This window comes from Mustela nigripes, chromosome 7 (genome assembly GCF_022355385.1).
Source record: "Mustela nigripes isolate SB6536 chromosome 7, MUSNIG.SB6536, whole genome shotgun sequence".
In the NCBI taxonomy this organism is placed as follows: domain Eukaryota; kingdom Metazoa; phylum Chordata; class Mammalia; order Carnivora; family Mustelidae; genus Mustela; species Mustela nigripes.
Genome location: NC_081563.1, coordinates 19,341,040 through 19,368,399, shown reverse-complemented (window position 1 = coordinate 19,368,399; position 27,360 = coordinate 19,341,040). Strand labels below are relative to the sequence as shown.

Below are 27,360 nucleotides of genomic sequence, written 5' to 3'. Positions count from 1 at the left end.
TCTGCCATCCATGTTACTCATTTGTTCCTCAAACCTAGCAGAGTCCCATTTTCTCATTCTAGGTTTTTAAAATTTTTTTCAACTAAAAAAAATTTTTTTTAAACAGCAGAGGTTTCTAGAGTGGGAAGCATGTGCAAAATGATCCTCTAGGTAGGGTCTAACAAAATACGGGCAGTGAACTTTTACTAATATCTCATCCACAGGTTGACACTGTACTCCATCTGTATGTTTGGAGATAGAGATCGGGTTTTGTAAGCTAAGTAACCTGAAGTGGGGGGGGGGGGGTACTGTGGACACCGCAGCCTGGAGGGGTCCGACCTGTGAGCTTCCTCTATTTGTTAATATATTCGGACATATCAAAGTTCATCGCTGACCGGGTTAGCGGTATTTCAGATTATATTATATGATTTCAATTTGATGAACCTTGCTGAAAAGACAAAGGGCTTAAAGGATTCCTGCAAAGAAATTGCAGGTTGAAGTTTCAGATTCAGCTGAAGATTGAATAATGCAAGGACATACGAACAACAAGAAAAATGCAGAGCTGATACATTTATTTATAATATAGGCTTGTCAGTCTAATGCAAAGTATAAGACAATAATGATCTAGGTGGATTGAAGAGGAATCCATAAAAATTATTAAATATTATTTGATATATGGGTTTATATGCACTGTGAGTACATTGTATCTTAAGGTATTACCTAATGATAGTATGAGGCTATTGTTCTCAATTGGTATTTTAAAACTAAGCATTTGGTATATGAAGACAAACTTACTGGAAATTTGCAGTGATGATTATAGTCATAAGCCAATGAATCTAGAATATTAAAGGTTATTAAGTTAGGGATACATTTTTTGGAAGATTCTTTGGAGATTTCTTACTTTAGGAGTGAAGGACAAAAAGCCATAAACCTTTGCTTTCCCTGTTTCAGTGAAAGTAGCTGAAATACCACGTAGACGAATCAGTAACTTCAGTTTGGTGACTAAAATGCCTTCTTTGTTGGGATACTTACAGAAGACATTGCTAAAGATCAAAATAATAAATTTTATATCAGGTTTGGAGTTTGCAAGAGTCTGTGTACATTTGGATAAAAGTACAGAGCTTGTGGTATTTGATATACTCCATTTCAATAATAAAAAACATACAGAGTCCTGTCTCCCCCAGCCCCCACCCACTATAGAAAAGATTTATCAGAGAATATACTCCAAATAAATGACTTCCCATTTCATTGTGAGCTAGGACCTAAAAGGTATAAAGAATAATACATGGTGCCCAGAACCCGGTCTACTAAATAAAACATAGCCACACAGAGCTGGTGTCCCTCTGCAGTCTGTCATTCTGCTTCCATCTCTAGAGGTGTTCACTCTTCTGAATTTGGTGATGCATGCTTCTTGTGCACTTGGAAAGAATTTGTGCTTTACCAGTATCGGGTGGGACATCTGCTAAGTATCACTTAGCTCTAGCTGGCTGCTGGCGGTGTTCAGTCCTTCATATTCATCTTGACTTTCTGCCTGTACTGGTCATAGAGGAGAATCGAAGTCTCGAAATGGAAGTGTGGGTTTGTCCATTTCTCCTTTCAGTTCTATGCATTTTTGCTAAGTGTATTGTGAGGCACTGGGGTTAGGTATGTAGACATTTAGGATTGTTATGTTTTCTCAGGGAATTCTATATGTTATAGGCCCAACAATATGATGTTATAGATACTGTTTTATGCAATTGCTTTTTTTAAAAAAATTTTATTTCTTTATTTGACACAGAGAGAGAGCACAAGCGAGGAACAGGGTGAGAGGGAGAAGCAGAGGCCCCACTGAGCAAGGCGCCCAACATGATCCTAGGACCCCGAGATCATGACCTGAGCCGAAAGCAAATGCTTAACCTACTGAGCCACCCAGGTGCCCCTATGCAATTGCTCTTTATTTTAAAGATTTTATTATTTTATAGAAGATTTACTTATTGGGGCACCTGGGTGGCTCAGTGGGTTAAAAAGTCTCTGCCCTCAGCTCAGGTCATGATCCCAGGGTTCTGGGATCAAGCCCCGCATTGGGCTCTCTGCTCAGCAGGGAGCCTGCTCCCCTCCCCCCACCCCCGCCTGCCTCTCTGCCTACTTGTGATCTCTCTCTGTCAAATAAATAAATCTTAAAAAAAAAATTTACTTATTTGAGAGAGAGAGAGAGAGAGTGCCATGTGAGTGCAAGCCAGGCGTGGGGGTGTGAGCCGGGAGGGTCAGAGGGGGTTGGTGAGGGATAAGCAGACTCCATGCTGAGAGCTGAGCCACAGGTGGGTGGGGCCCTCTATCGCACAACCCTGAGATCATGACCTGAGCTAAAATCAAGAGCTGGATGCTTATCGACAGAGCCAGATGCCCCTAAAGATTTTATTTTTAAGTAATCTCTATGTCCATTGTGGGGCTTGAACTCACAACCCTGAGATGAAGAGTTGCATGCTTCACTGACTGAGCCAGCCAGCCAGGCGCCCCTGTGCAATTGCTTTTTGAATCAGTTAAGAGAACAAAAGAAAATAAATATGTAGTTGCTCTGTTTTTTAAAACAATTTTTTTAAAGAACAGTTTTAGATTTACTGATGAATTAAACCGTAATTGGGAGTACCTGTATGTACCTCATACCCGTTCCTTCTCTTATGAATGTCTTACATTATTGTGGTTCATTTGTTACAACTAAGGAACCAGTGATGACGTGTTCTTATTAACTGAAATTGTGTTTTATTCAGATTTCTGTAGTGTTTCCTCATGACATTTTTCTGTTCCAGAATCCTGTCCAGGATTCCACATTATAATTAGGTACGACGTCTCCTTAGACTTCTTTCAGCTTTGTCAGTTTCTTAGGCTTTTCTCATCAAGTGTTTGATAAAACTTGATAGATATGAGGAGTGCTGGTTAAATATTTTGTTTGTTTTTCCCTCATTTGAGATTTGCCTGTTTTTCTCATGATTAGACTGGGTTTATGGGTTTTGGGGTGGAAGACCCCAGAAGTAAAATGCCATTTTCATTGCATCATGTCAGGGGTATATCCTATCTCCGTAATGAGTCACTGTTGACCTTGAGCACCTGGCTGAGGTCGTGTTTGTCAGATTTCTCCACTTTCAGGGTATTTGTCCCTCTCCCTTTTTCCTCTTTGGAAGGAAGTCACTTTGTGCAGCTCATACTTAAGGAGTCGGGGGTTATGCTCCACTTTCTCTAGGGCAGAGGATCTACATAAAAAATCTGGAATCCTACTGTCCAGGGTATTTGTTGATTCTTCATTTGTTAATTTATTTACTCGTTTATATCAGTATCAGCTTAAAGATATTTAATACTATTTAATGTTGTTGCTGAAATTATTATTTTTTTAAGATTTTATTTATTTATTTGACAGAGATCAGACAGTAGTAGACAGTATTTATTAGACAGAGATCACAAGTAGGCAGAGAAGCAGGCAGAGAGAGGAGGAAGCAGGCTCCCCATTGAGCAGAGAGCCCAATGCGAGGCTCAATCCCAGGACCCTGGGATCATGACCTGAGCCGAAGGCAGAGGCTTTAACCCACTGAGCCACCCAGGCGCCCCTGCTGAAGTTATTCTAATTTTGTCTATTGAGAGCTGTTAGGTGGCTTCTGTGTTCCTTTAATACACTCCTGTCATATGGTTTTTTCCCTCCCCAGAACTTATTTCCTTTTTTAAAAAGATTTTATTTATTTATTTGACAGATATAGGAAGAGCATAAGTAGGCAGAACGGCAGGCAGAGGGAGAGGGAGAAGCAGGCTCCCCGCTGAGCAGGGAGCCCAATGCAGGACTCTGTCCCAGGACCCTGAGATCATGAGCTGAGCAGAGGTAGACGCTCAACCGACTGAGCCATTCAGATGCACCAGAACTTACTGATTTTCAAGAAGCTCCAGGGTTCATGTTGTATATTTCCTGCCTCAGCCATTTATCCAAGGAGCCCTGGTTCCTTTTGTTGGAGAATGGTGTTATACCCCCAAATTAGGGCACTAGGTGTCCTCATTGCTATTGGGATATTGTTGCTTCTAGGCCCATTAGAGCAAGGATGTATATATGTGTATACTAACCCACATATATGTACACTTATCTACAAATGCTTCCATGTGTAACTATCTGTATCTCTGTTAAGGTAACATGAACTTGTACTGATGTTTCTGGTTGTAATCCATTATTGCCATGTGGAATTTCTCGCTTCTCATCTTGCTTATCTGTAACCTCACCACTCCACCATCTGCCATCCATTAGCTTAAGTGTTCAGCTGCAGTACACCTGCGTACTAGTATCAGAATTGTCAGCTTAGAACCTGTGGGAAACTGAAGTACAGTACGAACGTGTATTTTGCTTTGCCTTTGGCCTTGCAGATTCCATTTATTTCCAGAATTACTTAGGTGACTCCTTTTCCCCTTACCTTCCTCAGGGAGGTTGTGTCAGACATTCATAATACAGTTTGGTTATTTGTCACATTCTGCATTTCATTCTGAGATCCCCTGACAGTGTAAGATTTTTTTTTTTAAGAATTTACATATGTTGAGGTTCACTCTGTGAAATTTCTTTCGGTTTGGACAAATGTATGGTGTCATGGATCCACCATTCCAGTATCATACGGATGTTTCACCACCCTAAAAATTCCCCCATGTTTCACCTATACATTCCTCTTGCTCTCTCCCCAGATCTCTGGTAGCCGCTGATCATTTTTACCATTTGTATAGTTTTGTTTTTCTAGAAGGTCATAAAATTGGACATGGTGTGTAGTCATTTCAGACTTAACAATATGTGTTTAAGCTTCCTCTGTGTCTTCACATGGCTTGGTAGCTCACATATTATTGCTGAACCATTGGGGAAGTACCCTGGTTTGTTTATCTGTTCACCATTACAGGGCATCTTGGTTGCTTTCATTATTTGGCAATTGCGACTAAAGCTGGGTGTAATCATTTGGGTGCAGGTTTTGTGTGAATATAAATTTTCAACTCAGCTAGCACCTTGTGGTGCTATTGCTGGTTCACTGGTCCTAAGACTGTGATAAGCTTTGTAGAGACTGCCCACCTGTCGTCCTCCGTGGCCGTTTCTGCATTATTGTTCGAAATAGATGGAAGTTCCTGTTGCTCTATATTCCTGTCAGCATTTGGTATTGCCATTTAAAAAAAAATCTTTAGCCATTGTAACAGGCATATAGTAGTAACTCATCATGTTCTAATTTATAATTTCCTAATGGTAATGATATTGAATATTCTTTCATGTACTTATTTTTCACTTATATGTCTTCTTTGGTGAGGTATCCAGATCTTTCGATCATTTTTTGATTGGGCTCTTTTCTTTCTTTCTTTCTTTTTTTTTTTTTAAAGATTTTATTTATTTATTTGACAGAGATCACAAGTAGGCAGAGAAGCAAGCAGAGAGGCAGGCAGAGAGAGAAAGAAGGGAAGCAGGCTCGCCGCTGAGCAGAGAGCCTGATGCGGGGCTTGATCCCAGGGCCCTGGGATCATGACCCAAGCCGAAGGCAGAGGCTTTAACCTACTGAGCTACTCAGGTGCCCCTCAGCTCTTTTTTTTTTTTAATTTTTATTTATTTATTTGACAGAGAGAAATCACAAGTAGACAGAGAGGCAGGCAGAGAGAGAGAGGGAAGCAGGCTCCCTGCTGAACAGAGAGCCTGATGCGGGACTTGATCCCAGGACCCTGAGATCATGACCTGAGCTGAAGGCAGCGGCTTAACCCACTGAGCCACTCAGGCGTCCCAACTCTTTTTTGATTGAAAAAGCTTTCCTTACATTCTCATAGCTAAGGTGCTTTTTTTTTTTTTACATTTTGTAGACTAAGGCTGTGTTCCTTTTTTTAAAATTACTAGTTTTGCTTCAAAGATATTTATTGTTGCATTGTTCAAAGTAGTAGATAATTGTAAATAATTGCCAACAATCAAGGCTTGGATAAGAAAACTCCATTCTGCCATTCAAAATTATGTTTTTGAAGAGTGCTCAATGGCATGGAAAGATGCTCAAGTGTATTGTTAATCCCCCCCAGCTTTATCGAGATGTAATTGATAAAATTGTATGTATATAAAGTGTACAGTGTGATGATTTGACATATGTATATCTTATTAGATGATTACCACAATTGAGTTAATTAACACAACTATCACTTCACAGTTACCTCTTTGGTGGTTTAAGGTCTCTCTTATCAAATTTCAAGTATACAGTATCGTACAGTATTATCAACTATGCTTACCGTGCTGTACATTCGATCCCCAGAACTCATTCATCCAATAACTGAAAGGTTATATCCTTCGATCACTGTCTTCTCATTTCCCCCACCCCCAGCCCCTAGAAACCACTATTCTACTCTGCTTCTGTAGTGAACTTGACTCTTTTTTGTATTACTAGATTCCACATATAAATGAGTTCATGGTATTTGTTTTTCTTTCTCTGACTTAGTTCACTTTGTGCCCTGATGATTTTTAACTGGGTGGAATGAAGCTCCTGAGTAGGGTGATAGGACCCCTGAAGCTGGGATGTATTGGCATAAATACACGTAAGGAGACTTCCCCATCCGTCCACAGGATGAACTACTGGAAGATGTGGCTGCAGCGTCTGAGATCACAGTGTCACAGAATTGTTATTTGTGGGGGTGCCTGGGTGGCTCAGCTCAGATCAGGATCCCAGGGTCCTGGGATCGAGTCTCGAGTTGGGCTCTCTGCTCAACAGGGAGCCTCCTTCTCCCTCTGCCTGCTGCTTCCCCTGCTTGTGTTCTCTCTCTCTCTGTCAAATAAATAAAATCTAAAAAAAAAAAAAAAAAGGAATTGTATTTGTGCATTCACGAGGACAAAGATTTTGGCAGGCGAAATGGGAAAAAAGGGTGGATACGAGTGATCACGAGGAAGGAAATGGCAGGGTTTGAAATCAGAGTTCGAATGCGAAGGGAATGGTGTGAGGTGTTGGTTACCTCTTGATCATGAGGCTAAGGAAAGGCAAAGTGCCAGGAGTGCGAGTGGAAGGAAGTAAAGAGATGTACTTGCGTTCATGTCAGTGTTGATTTTCAAGGTTATATCAGAAGGACAAGGACATATAATCCAGTATGGCAGTAGTAGTAGGTATTTGTTGAGTGTGGAACTGTTAAAATCATAACTACAAAGCTTTAGTGGTTAGTATCCATAGAGCACCAGATGGATTCACCTACTGGGAAGGTCTAGCGAAGTCATGTCTAGTAATCGTAGTTTATATACAACCTAAAAATTTGGATTTTATGTCATCTGCATTGTAGACTTGGTTGAAGTGAAAAGACTTAATGTTTTAGTTTAAGTTTCCCCAGAAGCTGACTCAGACAAGGATTTGAGTGCAAGTATTTTGTTTTGAAGATTATCCCAGGAAATACCAGTAGGGGACCATGAAGTGAGATAGGGAAGGGAAGTTTAGCAAATAAAGGATTTGTTTCAAGCGATTTACGAGTTCCGGCTGTGAGTAACTGGAGCTTATTCCTGCTGGGGAATTCCAGGAGCCGTTAGAAAGCATGTCCTCAGAGTTCAGCTTCTTGAGGGGGAAGGGAGGCAGAGTATGTCCTGGTCACTGGTGTATCCTCACCACAGAGGGTAGTGAATCTGCAGTATTTCAGGCTTGGCATGCAGGTAACAAAATGGGCTTCAGAAGTCAGAGAAAGCCATCAGTTTTTGTTTGTTTTGTTTCTTTCTTTTTTTTTTTTTTTTAAGATTTTATTTATTTATTTGACAGACAGAGATCACAAGTAGGCAGAGAGGCAGGCAGAGAGAGAGGGGGAAGCAGGCTCCCTGCTGAGCAGAGAGCCCAATGCAGGGCTCTATCCTAGGACCCTGGGATCATGACCTGAGTTGAAGGCAGAGGCTTTAACCCGCTGAGCCACCCAGGCGCCCCTATTTTTTTTTTTTTTTAAAGATATTTATTTATTTATTTGATAGAGATCACACGTAGGCAGAGAGACAGGCAGAGAGAGAGGGGGAAGCAGGCTCCCCGCTGAGCAGAGAGCCCGATGTGGGGCACGATCCCAGGATCCTGAGATCATGACCCGAGCCGAAGGCAGAGGCTTAAACCACTGAGCCACCCAGGCGCCCCAACCCCTATTTTGTTTTTAAAACAGATGCTGTCAGTCCAGTAGAGGTAGAATTGGCAGAGATTAGGAGATCTGGGCAGGAGGGCCCTCTTCTGGCTCTTTTCTTTATCCTCTGCCATGCAGTTCCAGCATCTTCAATTCATTTTCTATAAGGTCATCAATCCTCCTCACCCGAGGCTTAAATGAGCCAATCTAGCTGCACATTAGCCCTGGCTCTTGGTGTCCTTTCTGGAACATTAAATCCTGTGGCATGTGGAAGGACCCCTATATCAACAGTTCTCACCAATCTTATATTTGGTCCTCAAGCTCATTCCCAGGTATGTTCTCCCAGGTCCCACCAGTGCATTTCATCAGGTCCAATAGCTGTTTTGGTGAATCACCCCATCCCAAGTAAGAACAGTACCTCCCTATTTCCATGATGCCAGGACTTGACCCTGGTTAGTAGCCTGGAATCAGTGACAGAGGTAGGGACAGATCTGGAGAAGGGTCAGCATCTTCTGAGGCATGCATCTCGGATGAGGCCTTTTTTTATGGTCTTTAGGTAGAGAAGATTGCCATCTTGTATCCCGGGCAAGGGAACCACTTTTTCTGGCCCAGAGGGTTCAGGAGAATCTTGATGAAACTGAATTCAGTCTTTTAAATAACTTACCTACTTTCGAAATCAGAATTTGGGCCTGATTTTTAGCACAATCTGCCTTCTAGTCATAGGGACTCAGAGTTCCTTAAAATGCTGCTATGAGGGGCTCCTCGGTGGCTCAGTGGGTTAAAGCCTCTGCCTTTGGCTCAGGTCATGGCCCCAGGGTCCTGGAATGGAGCCCCGCGTCGGGCTCTCTGCTCCGCAGGGAGCCTGCTTCCTCCCCTCTCTCTGCCTGCCTCTCTGCCTACTTGTGACTTCTGTCTGTCAAATAAATAAATAAAATCTTAAAAAAAAATGCTGCTATGAGGTCTTCCGGTTGTCATACCATGCTTTGAGTTGTTACTTAGATGATTAGGCTTTGACATTTTCTTTCTTCTGTGTATCAGTGCTACTTAACAAAAACCCAACCAATTTAATTGTCTAAAATTCTTGATGCCCCTATATCTCTCAGATGCTAAAGCTATCACATAGCCCAGTCATCTCTACCTGTATCCCATTTGGGATCCACCACATCAAGAGTAATATTGTAGCAGCAGCCCAACCAGGGGTTCTCACCGAGCTGCTTACTACCAGCCCTGGGGATCTTGTCATTTGGTTGGTGAGTGATCACTTATAGAATCCATCTGGAAGACCTGTTATATCAGGATCAAATCTTATTTTGGGTTACCCTAGAAGCAAATGCAGATGTAAAGACAAGTGCAAGTTCTGTTTTGTTTTGTGGGTTTTTATTTATTTATTTTTTGGGTGATCCTAGGAGAAACCAGTAGAGTGGAGAAGTGAGACGGAGTAGAGAAAGGAGCTAGTAAAGACTTTGTCATCAGGCAGTGTGGGTAAGCCAGTGGAAAACATTGCCTTTTGTTCAGAAAGAGAGCTGCAGCATATATATATTAACTTCCATCAGTGGGAGAGTTCCTCTAGGGATATTAACCCACTGGTGCTTCTGGACTGCCCCCAAAGGTCAAGGCTGTCTTCACTGGCCAGAAAAAGCCCTCAGGCAAAGAAATGCAGATGGTGGCACCTGGAACCTGATCAGCGTTGGTGGAATAAAGGCAGGATATCAACTTTTATACTTTAAAAAAAAAATACTTTATTTTTTTTTATTTGTCAGAGAGGGAGAGTGAGTGAGAGAGCACAAGCAGGGGGAGTGAAAGGCAGAGGTAGAAGCAAGACTCCCTGCTAAGCAGGGATCCCTTGATCCCCAGATCATGACCTGAGCTGAAGGCAGGCACTTAACCGACTAAGCCACCCAGGCATCCCTGTCTTCTATACTCTTAAGTCAACCAATAATGTCAATGTTGTGGCTACTGTTGAATAACAAGCTTTTCTTCCACTTTAGTTTGGTTTTGAGAGTTTTTTAAAGCATATATACTTCAACTATAATCCTGTATTTAACATGTGATTTGCAAATATTTTTCATCTAGTATGTAATTTGTCTTTTCATTTCTTACCGGTTTCTTTTATAGAAGAAGAAATTCTTTAATTTTGGTGGTGTTCAATTTGTCTTCTTTTTTTTTTTAATGGCCTGTGCTTTTACTGTGATGTACCAGACCATGAAGAGTTTCTCCTATGTTTTCTTCTAAAAGTTTTATATTTTTTAAAAAAAGATTTTATTTATTTATTTGACAGAGATCAGAAGTAGGCAGAGAGGCAGGGAAGCAGGCTCCCTGCTGAGTAGAGAGCCTGATGTGGGGCTAGATCCTAGGACTCTGGGGTCATGACCTGAGCCAAAGGCAGAGGCTTTAATCCACTGAGCCACCCAGGCACCCCTATAAGTTTTATACTTTTTTATACTTTAGATTTATACTTATCTTCCATTTCAAATTATTTTTTGTATATGGTATGAAGTATAGGTCATGGTTAATCTTTTTGTCATATAGATAACTGTTTTTTTCAACACCAAGTCTGTCCTTTCTTCACTGAATTTTTTTTGCACTTAAAATAAGCCCTCTTCCAGTACTGTGCTATCTTGATTACTGTGGCTTTATAATAATTCTTGGGGCACCTGGGTGGCTCAGTGGGTTAAAGCCTCTCCCTTTGGCTCAGGTCATGATCCCAGGGTCCTGCGATTGAACCCCACATCAGGCTCTCTGCTTAGTGGGGAGCCTGTTCCTTCTTTCTGTCTATACCTGCCTCTCTTCCTACTTGTGATCTCTCTCTGGCAAATAAATAAATTAAATTAAAAAAAAAGATTCATTATAATAATTCTTTTTTTTAATTTTTTTTTTTAAGATTTTATTTATTTATTTGACAGACAGAGATCACAAGTAGGCAGAGAGGCAGGCAGAGAGAGAGAGAGGGAGAGAGAGGGAAGCAGGCTTCCTGCGGAGCAGAGAGCCCGATGCGGGGCTCGATTCCAGGACCCTGAGATCATGACCCGAGCCGAAGGCAGCAGCCCAAACCACTGAGCCACCCAGGTGCCCCTCATTATAATAATTCTTAAAGTTTACTATAATCCTGCATCTTCACTTTCCCTTTACCAAATTGTCTTGTCTATTCCTTTTGCCTATTTATAGAATTAAGAATTGTCTATCTTTATAAATATTTCTTCTGGAATTTTGATTAGACTGCCTGATGAGATGGTATGTCATTTTTTTTGTTTAGGTCTTTTAAAAACTTTATCACTGTTTTATGATTCCAGGATACTCATCCTATACATGTTTTGTTAGTATATACCTAAGCATCTTATTTTTTTTTATTTTTATTTTTTTAAAGATTTTATTTATTTATTTGACAGAGAGAAATCACAAGTAGTCGGAGAGGCAGGCAGAGAGAGAGAGAGAGAGAGGAGGAAGCAGGCTCCCCGCTGAGCAGAGCGCCCGATGCGGGACTCGATCCCAGGACCCTGAGATCATGACCTGAGCCGAAGGCAGCGGCTTAACCCACTGAGCCACCCAGGCGCCCCCTAAGCATCTTATTTTTGTTAGAGATATTGCAAATGCTGTTTTCAAAGTATTCAATTTCTAGGGATGCCTGCGTGGCTCAGTCGGTTGGGCAGCTGCCTTCAGCTCAGGTCATGATCCCAGCATCCTGGGATCAAGTCCTGCATCAGGCTCCTTGCTCAGCAGGGAGCCTGCTTCTCCCTCTGTCTCTGCCTGCCACTCTGTCTGCCTGTGCCTCAGCTCTCTCTCTCTCTCTCTCTCTGACAAATAAATAAATTAAAAAAAAAAGTATTCAATTTCTAGTTGTACAGTGCTAGTAAACAGAGCTGTGGCTGACTTTTGTGTTTTGACCTCCTGTCCTGCAATGGTGTCAGACTCACTTTTTAGTTCTAGGAGCTTTTTTTGGCTCCTAGAATTTGGAATTTCTACATCATCTAGATCATTATCTAGATCATCATGATGTCTGCAAAATAAGGATAATTTTATTTCTTTCTTTCCATTCTGTTTGCCTTTTATCTTTTGTCTTATTTCACTGGCTGAGACATCCCATATAATGTTTAATAGAAGTAGTAAGAATGGACATCCTTGTCTTGGTCCCAGTCTCAGGGGAAAAGCATATAGTTTTCTACCACTAAATATGATCTTAGCTGTCACTTTTCTGTAGGTGCCCTTTATCAGGTGTAGAAAGGTTTTATTTCTAGTTTTCAGAGAGTTTATCTTTAGGAATGGACATTGTATTTTGTCTAATGCTCTTTTGGCATCTGACCTAAACATTTTTTATTAGATTGTTAATATGTTGGATTATATTGATTAATTTTCAAATGTTGAATTGGCCTTCCTTTCCTGGGATAAACTCCCACTGCTTCCAAGGTTTTTATAAATGGCTTGATTGGTTGAGGATTTTGCTTGTTGTTGAGGGTTTTGTGTCTATGTTCATGAGAGGCATTTGTTTTTGTACTGTCTTTGTCTATTTTGGGTATCAGGATATTACTGGCTTTTTAAAATGATTCGAAAGATGTTCTTTTGTATTTTCTGGTAGCAATTGTATGAAATTGATGTTATTTTTTTCTAACATCTTTTGTGGTTCTTCATTTGTAACATTTTGTAATTGTTTTCCCTTTCTAAAGAAAATTTTAAAAAAATATTTTATTTATTTGACAGACAGCAAGAGAGGGAACACAAGCAGGGGGAGTGGGAGAGGGAGAAGCAGGCTTCCCACTAAGCAGGGAGCCAGCTGCAGGGCTCATCCCAGGAACCCAGGATCATGACCTGAGCCAAAGGCAGCTGCTTAACAAGTGAGCCACCCAGGCGCTCCCTGAAGAACTTTCTTTAGCTATTTTAGAGCATGTCTGTTGACTACAAATTCTCTCAGTTTTCTTTAGTTTCTGAAAGGGTAATATTCTCTCAATGTAAAAGCATTGCTCTGCCATCTTCTGACTTCCATAGTTTCTGATGAGAAATCTGCAGTAATCATGCCGTCACTCATCTTAACAGGGGCTGTAGGCTCTGTGTAGGTTCTGTGGGTTGACTACCTGTTTGTTTTCAAAATAAACTTTCAACAAAGCCATACTCATTTGTCTACATATTGTCTGTGGCTGCTTTCAAACTGCAGTGGCGATGGTGAGTAGTGGTGACAGACCACATGGCCCGCAAACCTAAAATATTTACTGTTTGGATCTTTAAGAAAAAAAATTGGCTGGTCCCTATCCTATATGTAAAATGTTCTTTTACTCTGACTTCTTTTAAGATTTTTTCTTTGTCTTTCAGCAGTTTATGATATGACCATTATAGTTAGTTTCTTTGGCTATAGCTCATTTGCTCAGTTTCTTGAATTCGTAGGTATGTCATTCACTGGACTTGGAAAGTTTTCAGCTAGTATGTCTTCATGTATTGTGTAGCACCACGTTGCCACACTCCTTTTTCTCTCCTTCTGGGATTCTGAGTACATGATGAATGTTGGATCTTTTGTTTTTGTCCACTCAGTCCCTGAAGCTTTATTCCTTTAAGAAACAAACAAACAAAACCTCTCTCTTGCTCCACCCCCCCTTCAGATGGGATAATTTCTGTTTGATATATCTTAAAGTTTACTGACTCTTTCCTCTCTCATTTCTGTCCTGCTGTTGAGTCCATCCAGTCCTCCCCCAATGAGTGTATATTTCAGTTTTAAGATTTCCATTTGGTTCCTTTCATATCTTTTCTTTCTCTGCTAACACTTAAGATTTTAACTCTTATTTCAAGAATGTTTGTGATTGCTAATTTAGGCATTTTTCTAACTGCTACTTTTTTTTTTTTTTAAATTTTAAAAATTTATTTGATAGACAGAGATCACAAGTAGGTGGAGAGGCAGGCGGGGGTGTTGGGGGGTGGGGGAAGCAGGCTCCCTGTCGAGCAGAAAGCCTGATGACAGGGCTCGATCCCAGGAACCTGGGATCATGACCTTAGGGGAAAGCAGAGGCTTAACCCACTGAGCCACCCAGATGCCCCTAACTGCTACTTTAAATTCTCTATCAGGTTCCTCCAACATCTGTCTTCTTATCAGTAGCTTCTGTTGATTGTCATTTCCCTTGTGAGTTAAGATTTTCTTGGTTGGTTGTTTGCCAAAGAATTTTGTATTGTTTCTGGACATACTGAACATGATAAAACTTTGGGTCTTCCTTAAATTTATAGAGTGTTGATATTTTTTGTCTTAGCATTGTAATTTTGTAGGCATTTCAATGATCCAGAATATAGTTATATTAATTTTTTGAGATTATTTGGAAATAAAGACAAAATTTAGAAAATTGTCATGAAGAAATTAGAGATCTCCAGGAATTCTTAGGCTCTACTTTGAAAAAAACTGGTGTAGGGGCACCTGGGTGGCTCAGTGGGTTAAGCTGCTGCCTTTGGCTCAGGTCATGATCTCGGGGTCCTGGGATTGAGTCCCGAATCTGGCTCTCTGCCTTCAGCAGGGAGTCTGCTTCCCTCTCTCTCTCTCTGCTTGCCTCTCTGCCTACTTGTGGTCTCTGTCTGTCAAATAAATAAAGAAAATCTTTAAATAAAAAAAAAAAAAGAAAAAAGTGGTGTAGAGAAATAGCGAAAAGTAGAAAAATGCTATGATGAGCTGTATTATAGATATTATGATATTACCTTTGAATCTATGGTTAGCATTTAAAATTTGTATTACCTAGTGAGAGACCAAGATTGGGGAGGAGGCAGTAAACTTTTAAATATCTTCCTTCCTTTGTAATTACAGGCTACTGGTATCAACCCTTGATTTTCTCTTTAGGACCTACCTTTCATTACATTTTGCTGCTTCTAGTTGCTTTGTCTTTTGGCTTTCTTCCTGTTTAAAATTTTTTTCTCTTGGAGGTAAATTGTTAAGTTACCATCATGTATGTTATAAAGCCTACTTGGTAATACATCAATGATTTAGGAAAAGATTGGTCTTAATTATCAAAATATTAGTTGTAGAATGATAATTTTTAAATTTTCTTTAGGATGTATTTAAAACTAAACCTTTACCAGGCACCTTGTTTTAATGGATGTGTAATTTGTGTAGTCATCATTTAATTTGTGATTCTAATATATTTGAGACTGTGCTGTAAATCACTCCATGATTTATAAGTTTAATCTCCTTAGGGAAATTGTTTGGCTTATGCTCTGTCTAGATACTTTTTATTCACAGAATAAGGCAAAATTCAGCGGAAATGATTTTGCATCAGTAGGGTCTGTGCAATGGGCTTTTTTGTTCTCCAGCTTTTTAAGTGTGGAGATTTGGCAGCATGCATGTGAAAGCAAGGATTATGTAAGAAGTTTAGTGAAAGGGTGGGAATTGACTCTACCACTTCTAAGTTGTACCCTCAAGCAAGTTAGTGTTCTTTTCCAGGCTGTTTCCTAATCTATAAAATGGGGATAATAATAATGATGCCAGTATCTAGGGTTGTTGGAAGGATTAAATGAGGTAACACATGGGCAGAGTTTTAACAGAGAGACTGATGTAGCCTATGTGTGTCAACCTGAACTATTACTGTGTGATAAAAAATTTATCTCAAGGAGGGCCTGGGTGGCTCAGTGGGTTAAGCCTCTGCCTTAGGCTCAGGTCATGATCCCAGGGTCCTGGGATCGAGCTCCACATCAGGCTCTCTGCTCAGCAGAGATCTCTGTGATCTCTGTCAAATAAATAAATAAAATCTTTAAAAAAGAAAAGAAAAGAAAAAAAAATTATCTCTAGGAGTTCTTTGAGTTTGGGGATGAACACTTTCTTTCTTTCTTTTTTTTTTTAAAAGATTTTATTTGTTTATTTGACCAACAGAGACCCACTGAGCCACCCAGGCGCCCCGGGTATGAATACTTTCTTTGTTCAATATTGTTTACTATGAAAATAGAAGATTTTATTTATGTCTTTTGTGTATATGCTAATAACTGTTATGTTCTCTAGTTTAGCCTTTCATTATAATTATTTTCTAAATTATATTTAGTACCATGTTTATCTGTGTAAAACAGTAGGGTTATGGGAAGCTGTGTCCCAACTAATCCAGGACTTAGCAGAGAAAATAATCAAAGTTAGAAATAAGACATAGCCCCATATTTTTAGCACAGGAAGCAAGTGTATGAGCTCATTTAATTATTGACTTTGTCATATTTTAGAAGCTATCAAGTAAATAAAGGGACAGTGTCTTGTCTTTTTCTGTATCGGGCTTCTGCTTTATTTTTACTGATTGTCTCTTAAATGCATATACAACTTGGTTCCCTGTACCTCTTCATAACAGAATGATAAGCCCTTGGATGAATTATCAAATTGCAGTGGTTTATTGTATCTTTTTTTGTTTATAGGATGATTGAGGAAAGTGGAAATAAGCGGAAGACCATGGCCGAGAAGAGGCAGCTGTTCATAGAAATGCGTGAGTCCTGAGAGCTTCTGTGTTCCTTGTTTGTATGTGTGGGGATGCCTTTTCTTTTTTTTCCTGATGAAGTCATAACTTTAAGCATTAGCATGTTCCATTTTTTAAAAAAAGATTTATTTATTTTAGAGACAGAAAGAGAGAGTGCAAGTGGGCCTACGGGCAGAGAGAGAATCTCAAGCGGACTCCATACGGATCACGCATTTGCCGTCTTTGGGCCTTTGCTTATGCAGTGGGGCCCACCTTCATCTGCCTTGTTCCTGCTTACCATTCAAGGCTCAGCATAGGGGTCTTATTTTCATTAATTTTTTAACACATTTATTGAAGATCTGTTATATTCTAGGCACTGTACTAGGTGCTAGGGTTAAGGGGAGAACAGAACACAGTCCCTGACTTCTTGCATATTGCTTACATTTTGGTGAGGGGAAACATACAAAATAAGGAAAACCTGTTGATAAACAAATCCTGATAGTAAGAAGTGCCTGGGGTGCTTTCAGTAAATAAACGTGACCATGAGAGAGAGCACAACCAGGGTAGAGTACTACTGTGGCGTCGGAAATGGGTATTCTGTAAAAAATTGGGTTTGCTGCTTCGTGAATGCATCATTCTGACACATAGAGCTCAGACAAATTGCCTTTCTCTGTAACAAACTCAAGGGTATGGACAGTTTTGGAGATGTTTGGGGAGTATGGCTTCTTGTCTCCCCTCTTTCTTCATAGGAAGAATTGCATTGGTGACAGTGGTGTCTGCTGCTCAAAGCTCTCCTCTCTCCTCTCCAACATCACCCCAGATCTCCAGCATTATTACCTTCTATGGATGTAAAAGTCATCTTTTGCCAGCCTTATACGATTCTACCATCTAAGTTTTGGGTTGATTTTAGGGCAATTTTGAATTCACTGATCTTTCTGTTTTATTAGTCTCAGTGGGTAATCAATAGATTTTTACTTGTTGTAGGTATATCCATAACTTTTTTAAAGACTTCACTTTAAAAAAAAAAAGATTTTATTTATTTATTTGACACAGAGATAGAGATCACAAGGGGGAAACAGGCTCCCCATTGAGCAGAGAGCCCGATGCGGGGCTCGATTCCAGGACCCTGAGAACATGACCTGAGCTGAAGGCAGAGGCTTAACCCACTAAGCCACCAGGCATCCCAAGACTTCACTATTTTAGAGCAGTTTTAGGTTCACAGTAAAACTAAGAGGCAGGTATAGCAAGTTCCCCGTAGCACACATACACGATTTCCCCTGTTAACAAACCACCCCACCAGAGGGTACATTTGCTACAACAAATGGCCTGTGTTGACAAATTGTAACACCCCAAATTTGTGGTTTACATGAGGGTTTATTCTTGATGTTGTACATTCTTTGGGACTATATTATTATTATTATTATTATTATTATTTTTAAAAGATTTTATTTATTTATTTGACAGAGATCACAAGTAGGCAGAGAGGCAGGCAAGAGAGAGATGGGGAAGCAGGCTCCCCACTGAGCAGAGAGACTGATGCGGGGCTTAAACCCAGGACCCTGGGATCACGACCTGAGCCAAAGGCAGAGGCTTTAACCAACTGAGCCACCCAGGCGTCCCCACTATATTGTTTTTTAAAAAAGATGGTTTTGACTACTGTATTTAAAATTTTTTTTGTTTGTTTTCTTTTTCTTTTCTTTTTTTTTTTTTTTTAAAGATTTTATTTATTTTTATTTGACAGAGATCACAAGTAGGCAGAGAGGCAGGCGGAGAGAGAGAGGAGGAAGCAGGCTCCCTGCTGAGCAGAGAACCCGATGCAGGACTCGATCCCAGGACCCTGAGATCATGACCTGAGCCGAAGGCAGCGGCTCAACCCATTGAGCCACCCAGGCGCCCCTCCTCTGTCCATTTCTTGATTGATTATTTGTTCTTTGGGTGTTGAGTTTGATAAGTTCTTTATAGATTTTGGATACTAGCCCTTTATCTGATATGTCATTTGCAAATATCTTCTCCCATTCTGTCAGTTGTCTTTTGGTTTTGTTGACTATTTTGTTGCAAAACATTTTGATCTTGATGAAGTCCCAATAGTTCATTTTTGCCCTTGCTTCCCTTGCCTTTGACGATATTTCTAGGAAGAAGTTGCTGTGGCTGAGGTCGAATAGGTTGCTAACTGTGTTCTCCTCAGGGATTTTGATGGCTTCCTTTCTCACATTGAGGTCCTTCATCTATTTTGAGTCTATTTTTGTGTGTGGTGTAAGAAAATGGTCCAGTTTAATTCTTCTGCATGTGGCTGTCCAATTTTCCCAACACCATTTGTTGAAGAGACTGTCTTTTTTCCATTGGACATTCTTTCCTGCTTTGTCAAAGATTAGTTGACTATAGAGTTGAGGGTCTATTTCTGGGCTCTCTATTCTGTTCCATTGATCTATGTGTCTGTTTTTGTGCCAGTACCATACTGTCTTGGTGATGACAGCTTTGTAATATAGTTTGAAGTCTGGAAATGTGATGCCACCAACTTTGGCTTTCTTTTTCAACATTCCTCTGGTCTTTTCTGGTTCCATATAAATTTTAGGATTCTTTGTTCCATTTCTTTGAAAAAATTTGATGGTATTTTGATAGGGATTGCATTAAATGTGTAGATTGCTTTAGGTAGCATAGACATTTTTACAATATTTGTTCCTGTAATCCATGAGCATGGAACATTTTTCCATTTCTTTGTGTCTTCCTCAATTTCTTTCATGAGTAATTTATAGATTTTGGAGTACAGATTCTTTGCCTCTTTGGTTAGGTTTATTCCTAGGTAGCTTACAGTTTTGGGTGCAATATGCTGTGGGTTTTTCATAGGTAGCTTTGATGATATTAAGGTATATACCCTCTATCCCTACACTTTGAGGAGTTTTGATCAGGAAAGGATGCTGTACTTTGTCAAGTGCTTTTTCAGCATCTACTGAGAGTACCCTATAGCTCTTATTCTTTCTTTATTAATGTATTTTATCACATTGATTGATTTGTGGATGTTGAACCAACCTTGCAGCTCAGGAATAAATCCCACTTGGTCGTAGTGAAAACTGAACCAGGAAGAAATAGAAAACCTGAGCAGACCCATAACCAGTAAGGAGATTGAAGCAGTCATCAAAAATCTCCCAAAAAACAAGAGTCCAGGGCCAGACGGCTTCCCAGGGAATTATACCAAACATTCAAAGAAGAATTAATACCTATTCTCCTGAAACTGTTCAAAAAAAAATAGAAATGGATGGAAAACTTCCAAACTCATTTTTTGAGGCCAGCATTACCCTGATCCCAAAACCAGACAAAGACCCCATCAAAAAAGAGAATTACAGACCAATATTCTTGATGAACACAGATGCGAAAATTCTCACCAGAATATTAGCCAGTAGGATCCACCAGTACATTAAAAGGATTATTCACTACGACCAAGTGGCTTGATGCCAGGCCTCCCAGCTCAGAGATTCTGATTTTATTTTTCCTTTTCCAAAATTTTGTCAGTTTTATTGGTCTTTTCAAGGAACTTTGGCTATGTTGGTCCTCTGTGTGTATCTTTGTTTCTGCCTCATTATTTTGTGCTATTGTGTTTATTACTTTCTTCTTTTTACTTACGGGAATTCTGATGTTCTGTTTCCAACTTCTTATGTTAGGTAACTTGGGCCATTTATTTTCTGACTTTTTTCCTCTTATGTAAGCACTTAAGAACTTCTTTCCTGTGATTTTCTATTTTTGCATTTCATGTGTTCTGATAGATGCCATTTTCGTGATCACTTCTCTGTGTTTTCTAACTTCTGTTAGGAATTATTTAGAAATACGCTTTTAAATTTACAAATGAATGACTTTTTTTTTTTTAAAAAGATTTATTTATTTATTTATTTGACAGAGAGAGATCACAAGTAGGCAGAGAGGCAGGCAGAGAGAGAGAGAGGAGGAAGCAGGCTCCCTGCCGAGCAGAGAGCCTGATGCGGGACTCGATCACAGGACCCTGAGATCATGACCTGAGCCGAAGGCAGTGGCTTTACCCACTGAGCCACCCAGGCGCCCCACAAATGAATGACTTTTAATTAAAAAATATTTAGCTTAATTAGTATGTGGGTCAGAGGATGAAGGATGTTCTAGAATCTTTGAATTTAATATTTTTTGTTATATGTTTTTGTAAATATTCCATGTGTGCTTGAAAATAATGTGTATGATTTCTTCATTATTTAGATTTAACTTGTTATATGTTTTATTCAGACCGTTTTTATTCTTAATGATTTGAACCAGTTAATTACTAAAAGTCATTAAAAATCTCTGCTTTGATCATGGACTTTAATTTTTTATCCCTTAGTTCTGTCAGTGATTTGACCTTTTGTTCTTAGATGCACATGTATTAAAATATTACATCTACCTAGGATATTGAATATATTGAATATTATGAAGATATACTCTTTTTAAAAAATATTTTTTATTTCTTTTATAGGTATACTCTTTTTCTAGTGATGCTTTTTACTGTGAAGTTTATTTTGTTGTTATTAATATAGCTGTACTGGGGACACCTGGGTGGGTCAGTCGTTAAGCATCTGCTTTCGGCTCAGGTCATGATCCCAGGGTTCTGGGATCAAGTCCCACATCAGGGTCCTTGCTCAGCAGGAAGCCTGCTTCTCCCTCTCTCACTCCCCCTGCTTGTGTTTCTTCTCTCGGGCAGAGGGAGAGGGAGAGAAAGAATCCTAAGCAGAGTCTGAGCTGGGCATGGAGCCCAACATGGGGCTTGATCCCATGACCCTGAGATCAGGACCTGAGCTGAAGTCAAGAGTCAGATGCTTAACTTACTGAGCCACCCGGGCTCCCCTGATCTTTATGTTTTATGTATCTCTCCTATAAGCAGTGTAAGCTAGATTATTTAACAACAACAACTATTGTCTTTGATTTTTCACTGAAGAATTTATCCTGTTTAATTGTTTTTATGAGTATAGAGGGATTTCACATTTTCTTCCATCTTGTTTTGTGCTTCAACTGTGTCCTTTCTCTGTTGTTTTTTCTTCCTTTCTTATCTTCCTTAGATAAAATGAGTTTCCTTCCTTCCAGTCCATTTTTCCCTCTTTTTGGTTGTGAGTTGTATATTCTTTTTCTGTTCTTTTCGTGGCTGAGAAAGTCTAACATCAATTAAAATGAAATCCAGAGCTTATCAACATTTACAACTTATTCAAAGCAATACAGGAATATGAGACTGTTTTAGAGCACCTCCCTTATGAAATACATGCCATTTAAAAAAAAAGATTTTATTTATTTGACAGAGAAAGACACAGTGAGATAGGGAACACAAGCAGGGGGAGTGAGAGAGGGAGAAGCAGGCTTCCTGCTGAGCAAGGAGCTGATGTGGGGTTCAATCTCAGGACCCCAGAATCATGACCTGAACCAAAGGCAGACGCTTAATGTCTGAGCCACCTAGGTGCCCCAATACATGCTATTTTTAGTATTCTCTTTTTTAACATCATAAATTAGACTTAAGAATTCTTTCGTATGATCAGTTTTTCTTTTGTCTAACCTATTTGATTATCACTTTCTTTATTTGCTTTAAAAACTTAAATCTAAGTTGAGGTGGAGCCAGTCATGTGTTCCTGTTTCCCTTTGTGGGATTTTTTTCCCCTTTTCTTTCTAGTTCACCCACTGAAAGAGTCACCATTCTGTGGTCTGTACCTTCTTCTCTGTTGGGACTTCTGGCTTCATCTCTGGTCCCCAGGATTTCTAATCAGACAGCCAAGAAAAAAAACAAGGAAGTCATTTATGTTTATTTTTGTTACTTATTCAGACTCCTATTTTCTTGAAACATTTTGGTTCTTAAAAGTTGTTGTAAAGGAGCACCTGGGTGGCTCAATTGTTAAGCATCTGCCTTAGGCTCGGTTCATGATCCTGGGATCGAACCCCACATCAGGCTTCCTGCTCAGTGGGAAGCCTGCTTCTCCCTCTCCCACTCCCCCTGCTTGTGTTCCCTCTCTCGCGTGTGCTCTCTCTCTCTCTCTGTCAAATAAATAAATAAAATCTTAAAAAAAAAAAAAGTGGTTGTTAAGGTTTTAGACAATTCAGAAAAGTTACTCTCTTTACATTTACTAGGTTTGTTACCTCTTCTCTTTCTCCTTCTCTTCTCTTCATCTCCTTGATCCCATGGGGGGATCAAGTTAGATGGCTTTTTAACAAAATATACTTACTGCCTTACACCTTCTGTAGGTGCGCCAAGCTCCTCCACCGAATCCTGTGGCTCCCTAGCCTGCAGTCTGGAATCCTGTGCTATGTCTGAAGAAGGCATCAACATGTTTGTACAGGGAAAGGAGTTGGTTTCACCACTACCTTTATCATCTCCTTGTATTAGCTTTTCAAAATTGTATAGTTTGTGTAATATTTTGACTTTGCTTAGTATGTTTTTTGGGGAAAGCAGATCAGTCTTTTTTTTTTTTTTAAGGATTTTTATTTATTTATTTGACAGGCAGAGATTTATTTATTTGACAGGCAAGTAGGCAGAGAGGCAGGCAGAGAGAGAAAGAGAGAGGAGGAAGCAGGCTTCCTGCTGAGCAGAGAGCCTGATGCGGGGCTCAATCCCCGGACCCTGAGATCATGTCCTGAGCCGAAGCAGAGGCTTTAACCCACTGAGCCACCCAGGTGCCCCACAGATCAGTCTTTTATATCAGCAACACAACTTTCTAATGTTCAGTTATCTATTCATTCAATAAATATTTCAGGTGCTAGTTTTATTATGTCCTAGTTTGGGGCATATAATAGTGAACAACACAACAATGAAATGGTCTCTACCTTCATGAAACTTATTTTCCTGAAAATGGAAATAAGGAATGATAGGGCAGTAAGAGCCATGACTGGGGAAGCGCGGGGGGTCCAGGAAGGGAACTGAAAGGAAGCGATGTGCAGGCTGAGTCAGTTCAGGGTTGTGATGGAGAAAGGGCTGGAGCTGTGAGTAGCACTTACAAGACTCAGATGAGAGAGCTCGGCATGTTTGGGTAATTATATGTAGCTTGTACTGATTGCAGGTAAGTGTGAGGTAAAATTTGAGAGTTGCACGGGCCAGACCTTGAAGCTGAGTTGGGTAGTTACGTGTTTCCCAAACCTAGCTTGATTATAGGACTTTCTGGAATGAAGGTTCCAGATTCCTCTCCAGGAGACTCTGATAAAAGCTTCTGATACAGCAGATACAATAAAACCCCCATTTGACTCTTTGCTTTCCTCGGGATTTGGTTATACCATAGAAGTTTTTATCCTATTCTCATGAATGAGGAGAACCATGATATAGAAAGAAGGGTTAATCCTTTCTTATCCTTTCCCTGTACCTCTTGGGTACTCAGTATTTTTAGATTGTCTCCTGTCTGTCCAGGAGCTTCACTGGGCTCTCCCCCTGTCACTAGAGTTCTGCCTGTGTGTTTAGTTAGGACCCTCTGTACCATTTCTTGATAAGCTTGAAATATAATGTCTGACACTAGTATTAAAGTGACATTTCAGTGTATTTCTTACAATGAAATGTTCTCAAAATGAATGATAATGGAGTGGGGAGTCATCTTTTCTAGTTCATAATACCCAAAAGGATAACATAATCAGTTTCTTCACTGGGGGCTTTCTGTTCTATTTTTTATGTGCCAAACTAACACATTTTATGATCAGGAAATCGACATGACACTTACATAAGGGAAGTTTTTTTAAAAAGTGAGGCTATTCTTAGAGCAGTATATGAGGATTTTCCTTATAGAAACCAGGAAAGATGACTGCTTCAGAAGAAGGTAAATGTATGAGAAAAATGACAAAGGGAAACAGAGTGATACTTGATTCTTGACTAGCACCTGGAACTTCAGAGTGGAGATTTCCCGCAAACTAGGCTGGAGCTTGTGGGGTTTCCCATTTTCCTCAGCTAGTTCGCTTTAGACTTGTGTGGTATTTGCCCTATTTCATTTTGCAGTACCCGAGTCTGACTTAACTGTACTGGAGGAAGAATCTGAATAGTGAGTTCTGTGCCACGTGCACAGACGTTTTCCTGTCGTTACCGCTCCACTAGCGAACATGGCCCAATAAATGTCGTGTGGTCTCATCCATCAGATTAGTGCTCTGTTTGGTTAGTCGGGGATGGGACTTTCCCAGCTGCTCATCACCGATTTCCTAGTATTTCCCAAAGAAGAGGTACAGAAGGAAAGATTCACTGTGGTGTTGTGTTCTCCCTCAGGGTTTTTGTCTGGCTGGTAGACGGGATAATGTAGGCAGACCTGCTGGCTGGGAGTGGTGACGTAGAAAGTGTGCCTAACGCTTCCTGACCCCGTTAGTCTTCTCAGAAGAAGGCCTAGTTGATGTGTGACGTGGGGCCTGTGCCCCACAGCCCCTGTGAAATGGTCACTTCCTAGCGCTGAGAAACGCGGGGGTCAATCCCACTGAACATCTGCTGTTTGTACTTTTTTCAGGTGCTCAGAATTTTGATGTCATACGACTATCAACTTACAGAACAGCTTGCAAGTTACGATTTGTACAAAAACGATGCAACCGTAAGTCATTTCAGCTAATTTCTATGATAGCTGGATAGTGCACTCGGTAATATAAAATAAAAGGTTTTAGTATCTTTTAGTCATATTGTAATGTTGGTTGAATTATTTTTGTCTTAAGGGTTTATTAGAATGTAAGCTTTGTCATGGAAAAAACTCGTCTTTTACTCTGTGTGTCTCTCAAAATATTTACCAAAATTCAGTAATGTAACTGGTTTTGAGGCTGGCAGAGTATTAATGAACTTTAAGTGAAGAGAATTGTTTTCTCCTTCCCACTTGTTTTAAATGATAACTTTTATACAAAATTAATACAATAATCAGCTTCTGCAAGAAAAAACAATATTTTGATAGAGGCGTAATAAGTTATTTTTCTCGATTAAAATAAATACAGCACGAATCAGCCTTTTCTATAATCACTATGAGAATTACTACTTATAAAATAAATAAAATATATGTGTGTGTAAAATCTTTTTTCTCTTAATTTCCATGAAGATAAACTAGCTTATGACAAAATAATTATACTTTTCTCGTGTGTGTGTGTATTGATGAAGAACTATTTTGTATAATGGAAAGAACATTAGCTTTAGAATTGGAAAAACCTGAGTTTTAGTCCTGGTTTTTGGCATTTACTACAAACATGTCTCTGTATATCTAAATACTTCCATCCTACTTTAACTGTTATTCAAAAACCTTAGCATAAAATTCTCTCTGGAGGGTTTATCATGCTGTCCTAGACTGAGGTCTCTGGTTTCTTAAAGCATTGTTTTTCAAATTATGGGTTGTGACTGATTAATGGTTCATGAAATAATTTTGAAGAGCTGTAGCCAGATTTTAAAACATGTAATAGAGAAAAACAGAAAGAAAAAAAAAAGCAGAACACAAATTATGTGGTAAGTCTAAAAGTACTTTGTGAAAAAGTATTTTTTTTCTATATCTAGAAGAATGTGTGTGTGTGTGTGTGTGTCTGTGTGTGTGTGTGTTGATTTAAATATATTTCTGTGGGTTGCGGTAAAAAAGTTTGAAAACCACTGTCAGAACAACTACAATTTTAATAATTCTTCCTGTAATTATTTTTGGGAAATAGTAGTCTATGTGTGGAGTGTTGAGAGCCTGAAACCAGTCTACTGGCATTAGTAATGTGCAGTAAAAGATGCATTATTCTGGAAGTTTTATTTTGTTACATATGATTCTTTAATCAGATGGAAATTTTTTGTGTGCGGGTGTACAGTTTAAGCAGGAGCAAAATTTCAGTATTGTCCACATGCATGTTCTCTCGTCTCTACACTGTTTATTGAAAAAAAAATTCTTTTTTTTCACTGTCCCAAAATCTTTCTCATACAAATTAGGAAAAATATAAAAGAATGTTCATAGCAGTTTCTGTATATGAGAGGACCTGCTTTTGGACTCTTGTCTTCCACTGGTCTGTTTGTCTATCCTACCAATAGCCACTGTTATAGCTTTATAATAAGTCTTTTTTTTTTTTTTAAAGGTTTATTCATTTATGGGGCGCCTGGGTGGTTCAGTCGTGAAGCAGCTGCCTTCAGCTCAGGTCATGATCCCAGAGTCCTGGGATCGAGCCCCACATTGGGCCCCCTGCTCAGCAGGAAGCCTGCTTCTCCCTCTCCTCCCCATTTGTGCTCTCTCTCGCTATCTCTGTCACTATCTGTGTCTCTCTCTCTCAAATAAATAAATAAAAATAAAATCTAAAAAGATGTATTCATTTATTTGAGAGAGAGTGAGATTGTGGGGGTCTTGGAGCAGAGAGAGAGGGAGAGAGAGAATCTTAAGCAGACTTTGTGCTAAGCAGGGAACACAACTCAGGGCTCAATTCCTTTTTTTTTTTTTTTTTTTAAAGATTTTATTGATTTATTTGACAGGGGGACACAGCAAGAGAGGGAACAGAAGCAGGGGGAGTGGGAGAGAGATCCCAAAACCCTGGGATCATGACCCAAGCCAAAGGCAAACATTTAAGGACTGAGCCACCCAGGTGCCCCTCAGGGCTCAATTCCAACCCTGAGATCATGGCTTGAGCCAGTATCAAGAGTCAGATGCTTAACCGACTGAGCCACCCAGGCGCCCTGCTTTATAAGTCTTCATATCAGATAGAGCAAGTCTTCCTACTTTGTTCTGTTTTTCTTTTTTAAATTGGCCTTTTACATTTATTTTTATATACATTTTAAAATCTGAATCTCAATTTCTACTAAAAACAAAATGAAACAACTGCTGGGATTTTTTTCCATCTTTCTTTTTTAAGTACAATTTACATATAGTAAAATTTATCCTTTTAATGGAGAGCCCTGTGGCATTTTATTGTGACTGCACTGAATCTATAGGTTAAGTTGGGGAGAACCAACGTATTTCCAATTTGAGATTACCTTCTATGAACATGGTATATCTCTCTATTTAGGTCTTTAATT

The 27,360-nt window shown here is 39.7% G+C and overlaps 1 protein-coding gene across 12 annotated transcripts in view; it reads left to right on the top strand.

Moving 5' to 3' along the window:
• The window catches only part of DTNB (dystrobrevin beta), a 236,340-nt gene that overhangs the window by 13,519 nt on the left and 195,461 nt on the right, over positions 1-27,360 (top strand). For all 12 annotated transcript variants that reach the window (XM_059405271.1, XM_059405274.1, XM_059405273.1 and 9 more), the window contains 2 exons: positions 16,393-16,460; positions 24,866-24,946. In XM_059405271.1, the coding sequence (XP_059261254.1) occupies positions 16,394-16,460; positions 24,866-24,946 (148 nt within the window). In that variant the 5' untranslated portion in view covers position 16,393. The remainder of the gene's footprint in view (positions 1-16,392; positions 16,461-24,865; positions 24,947-27,360) is intronic.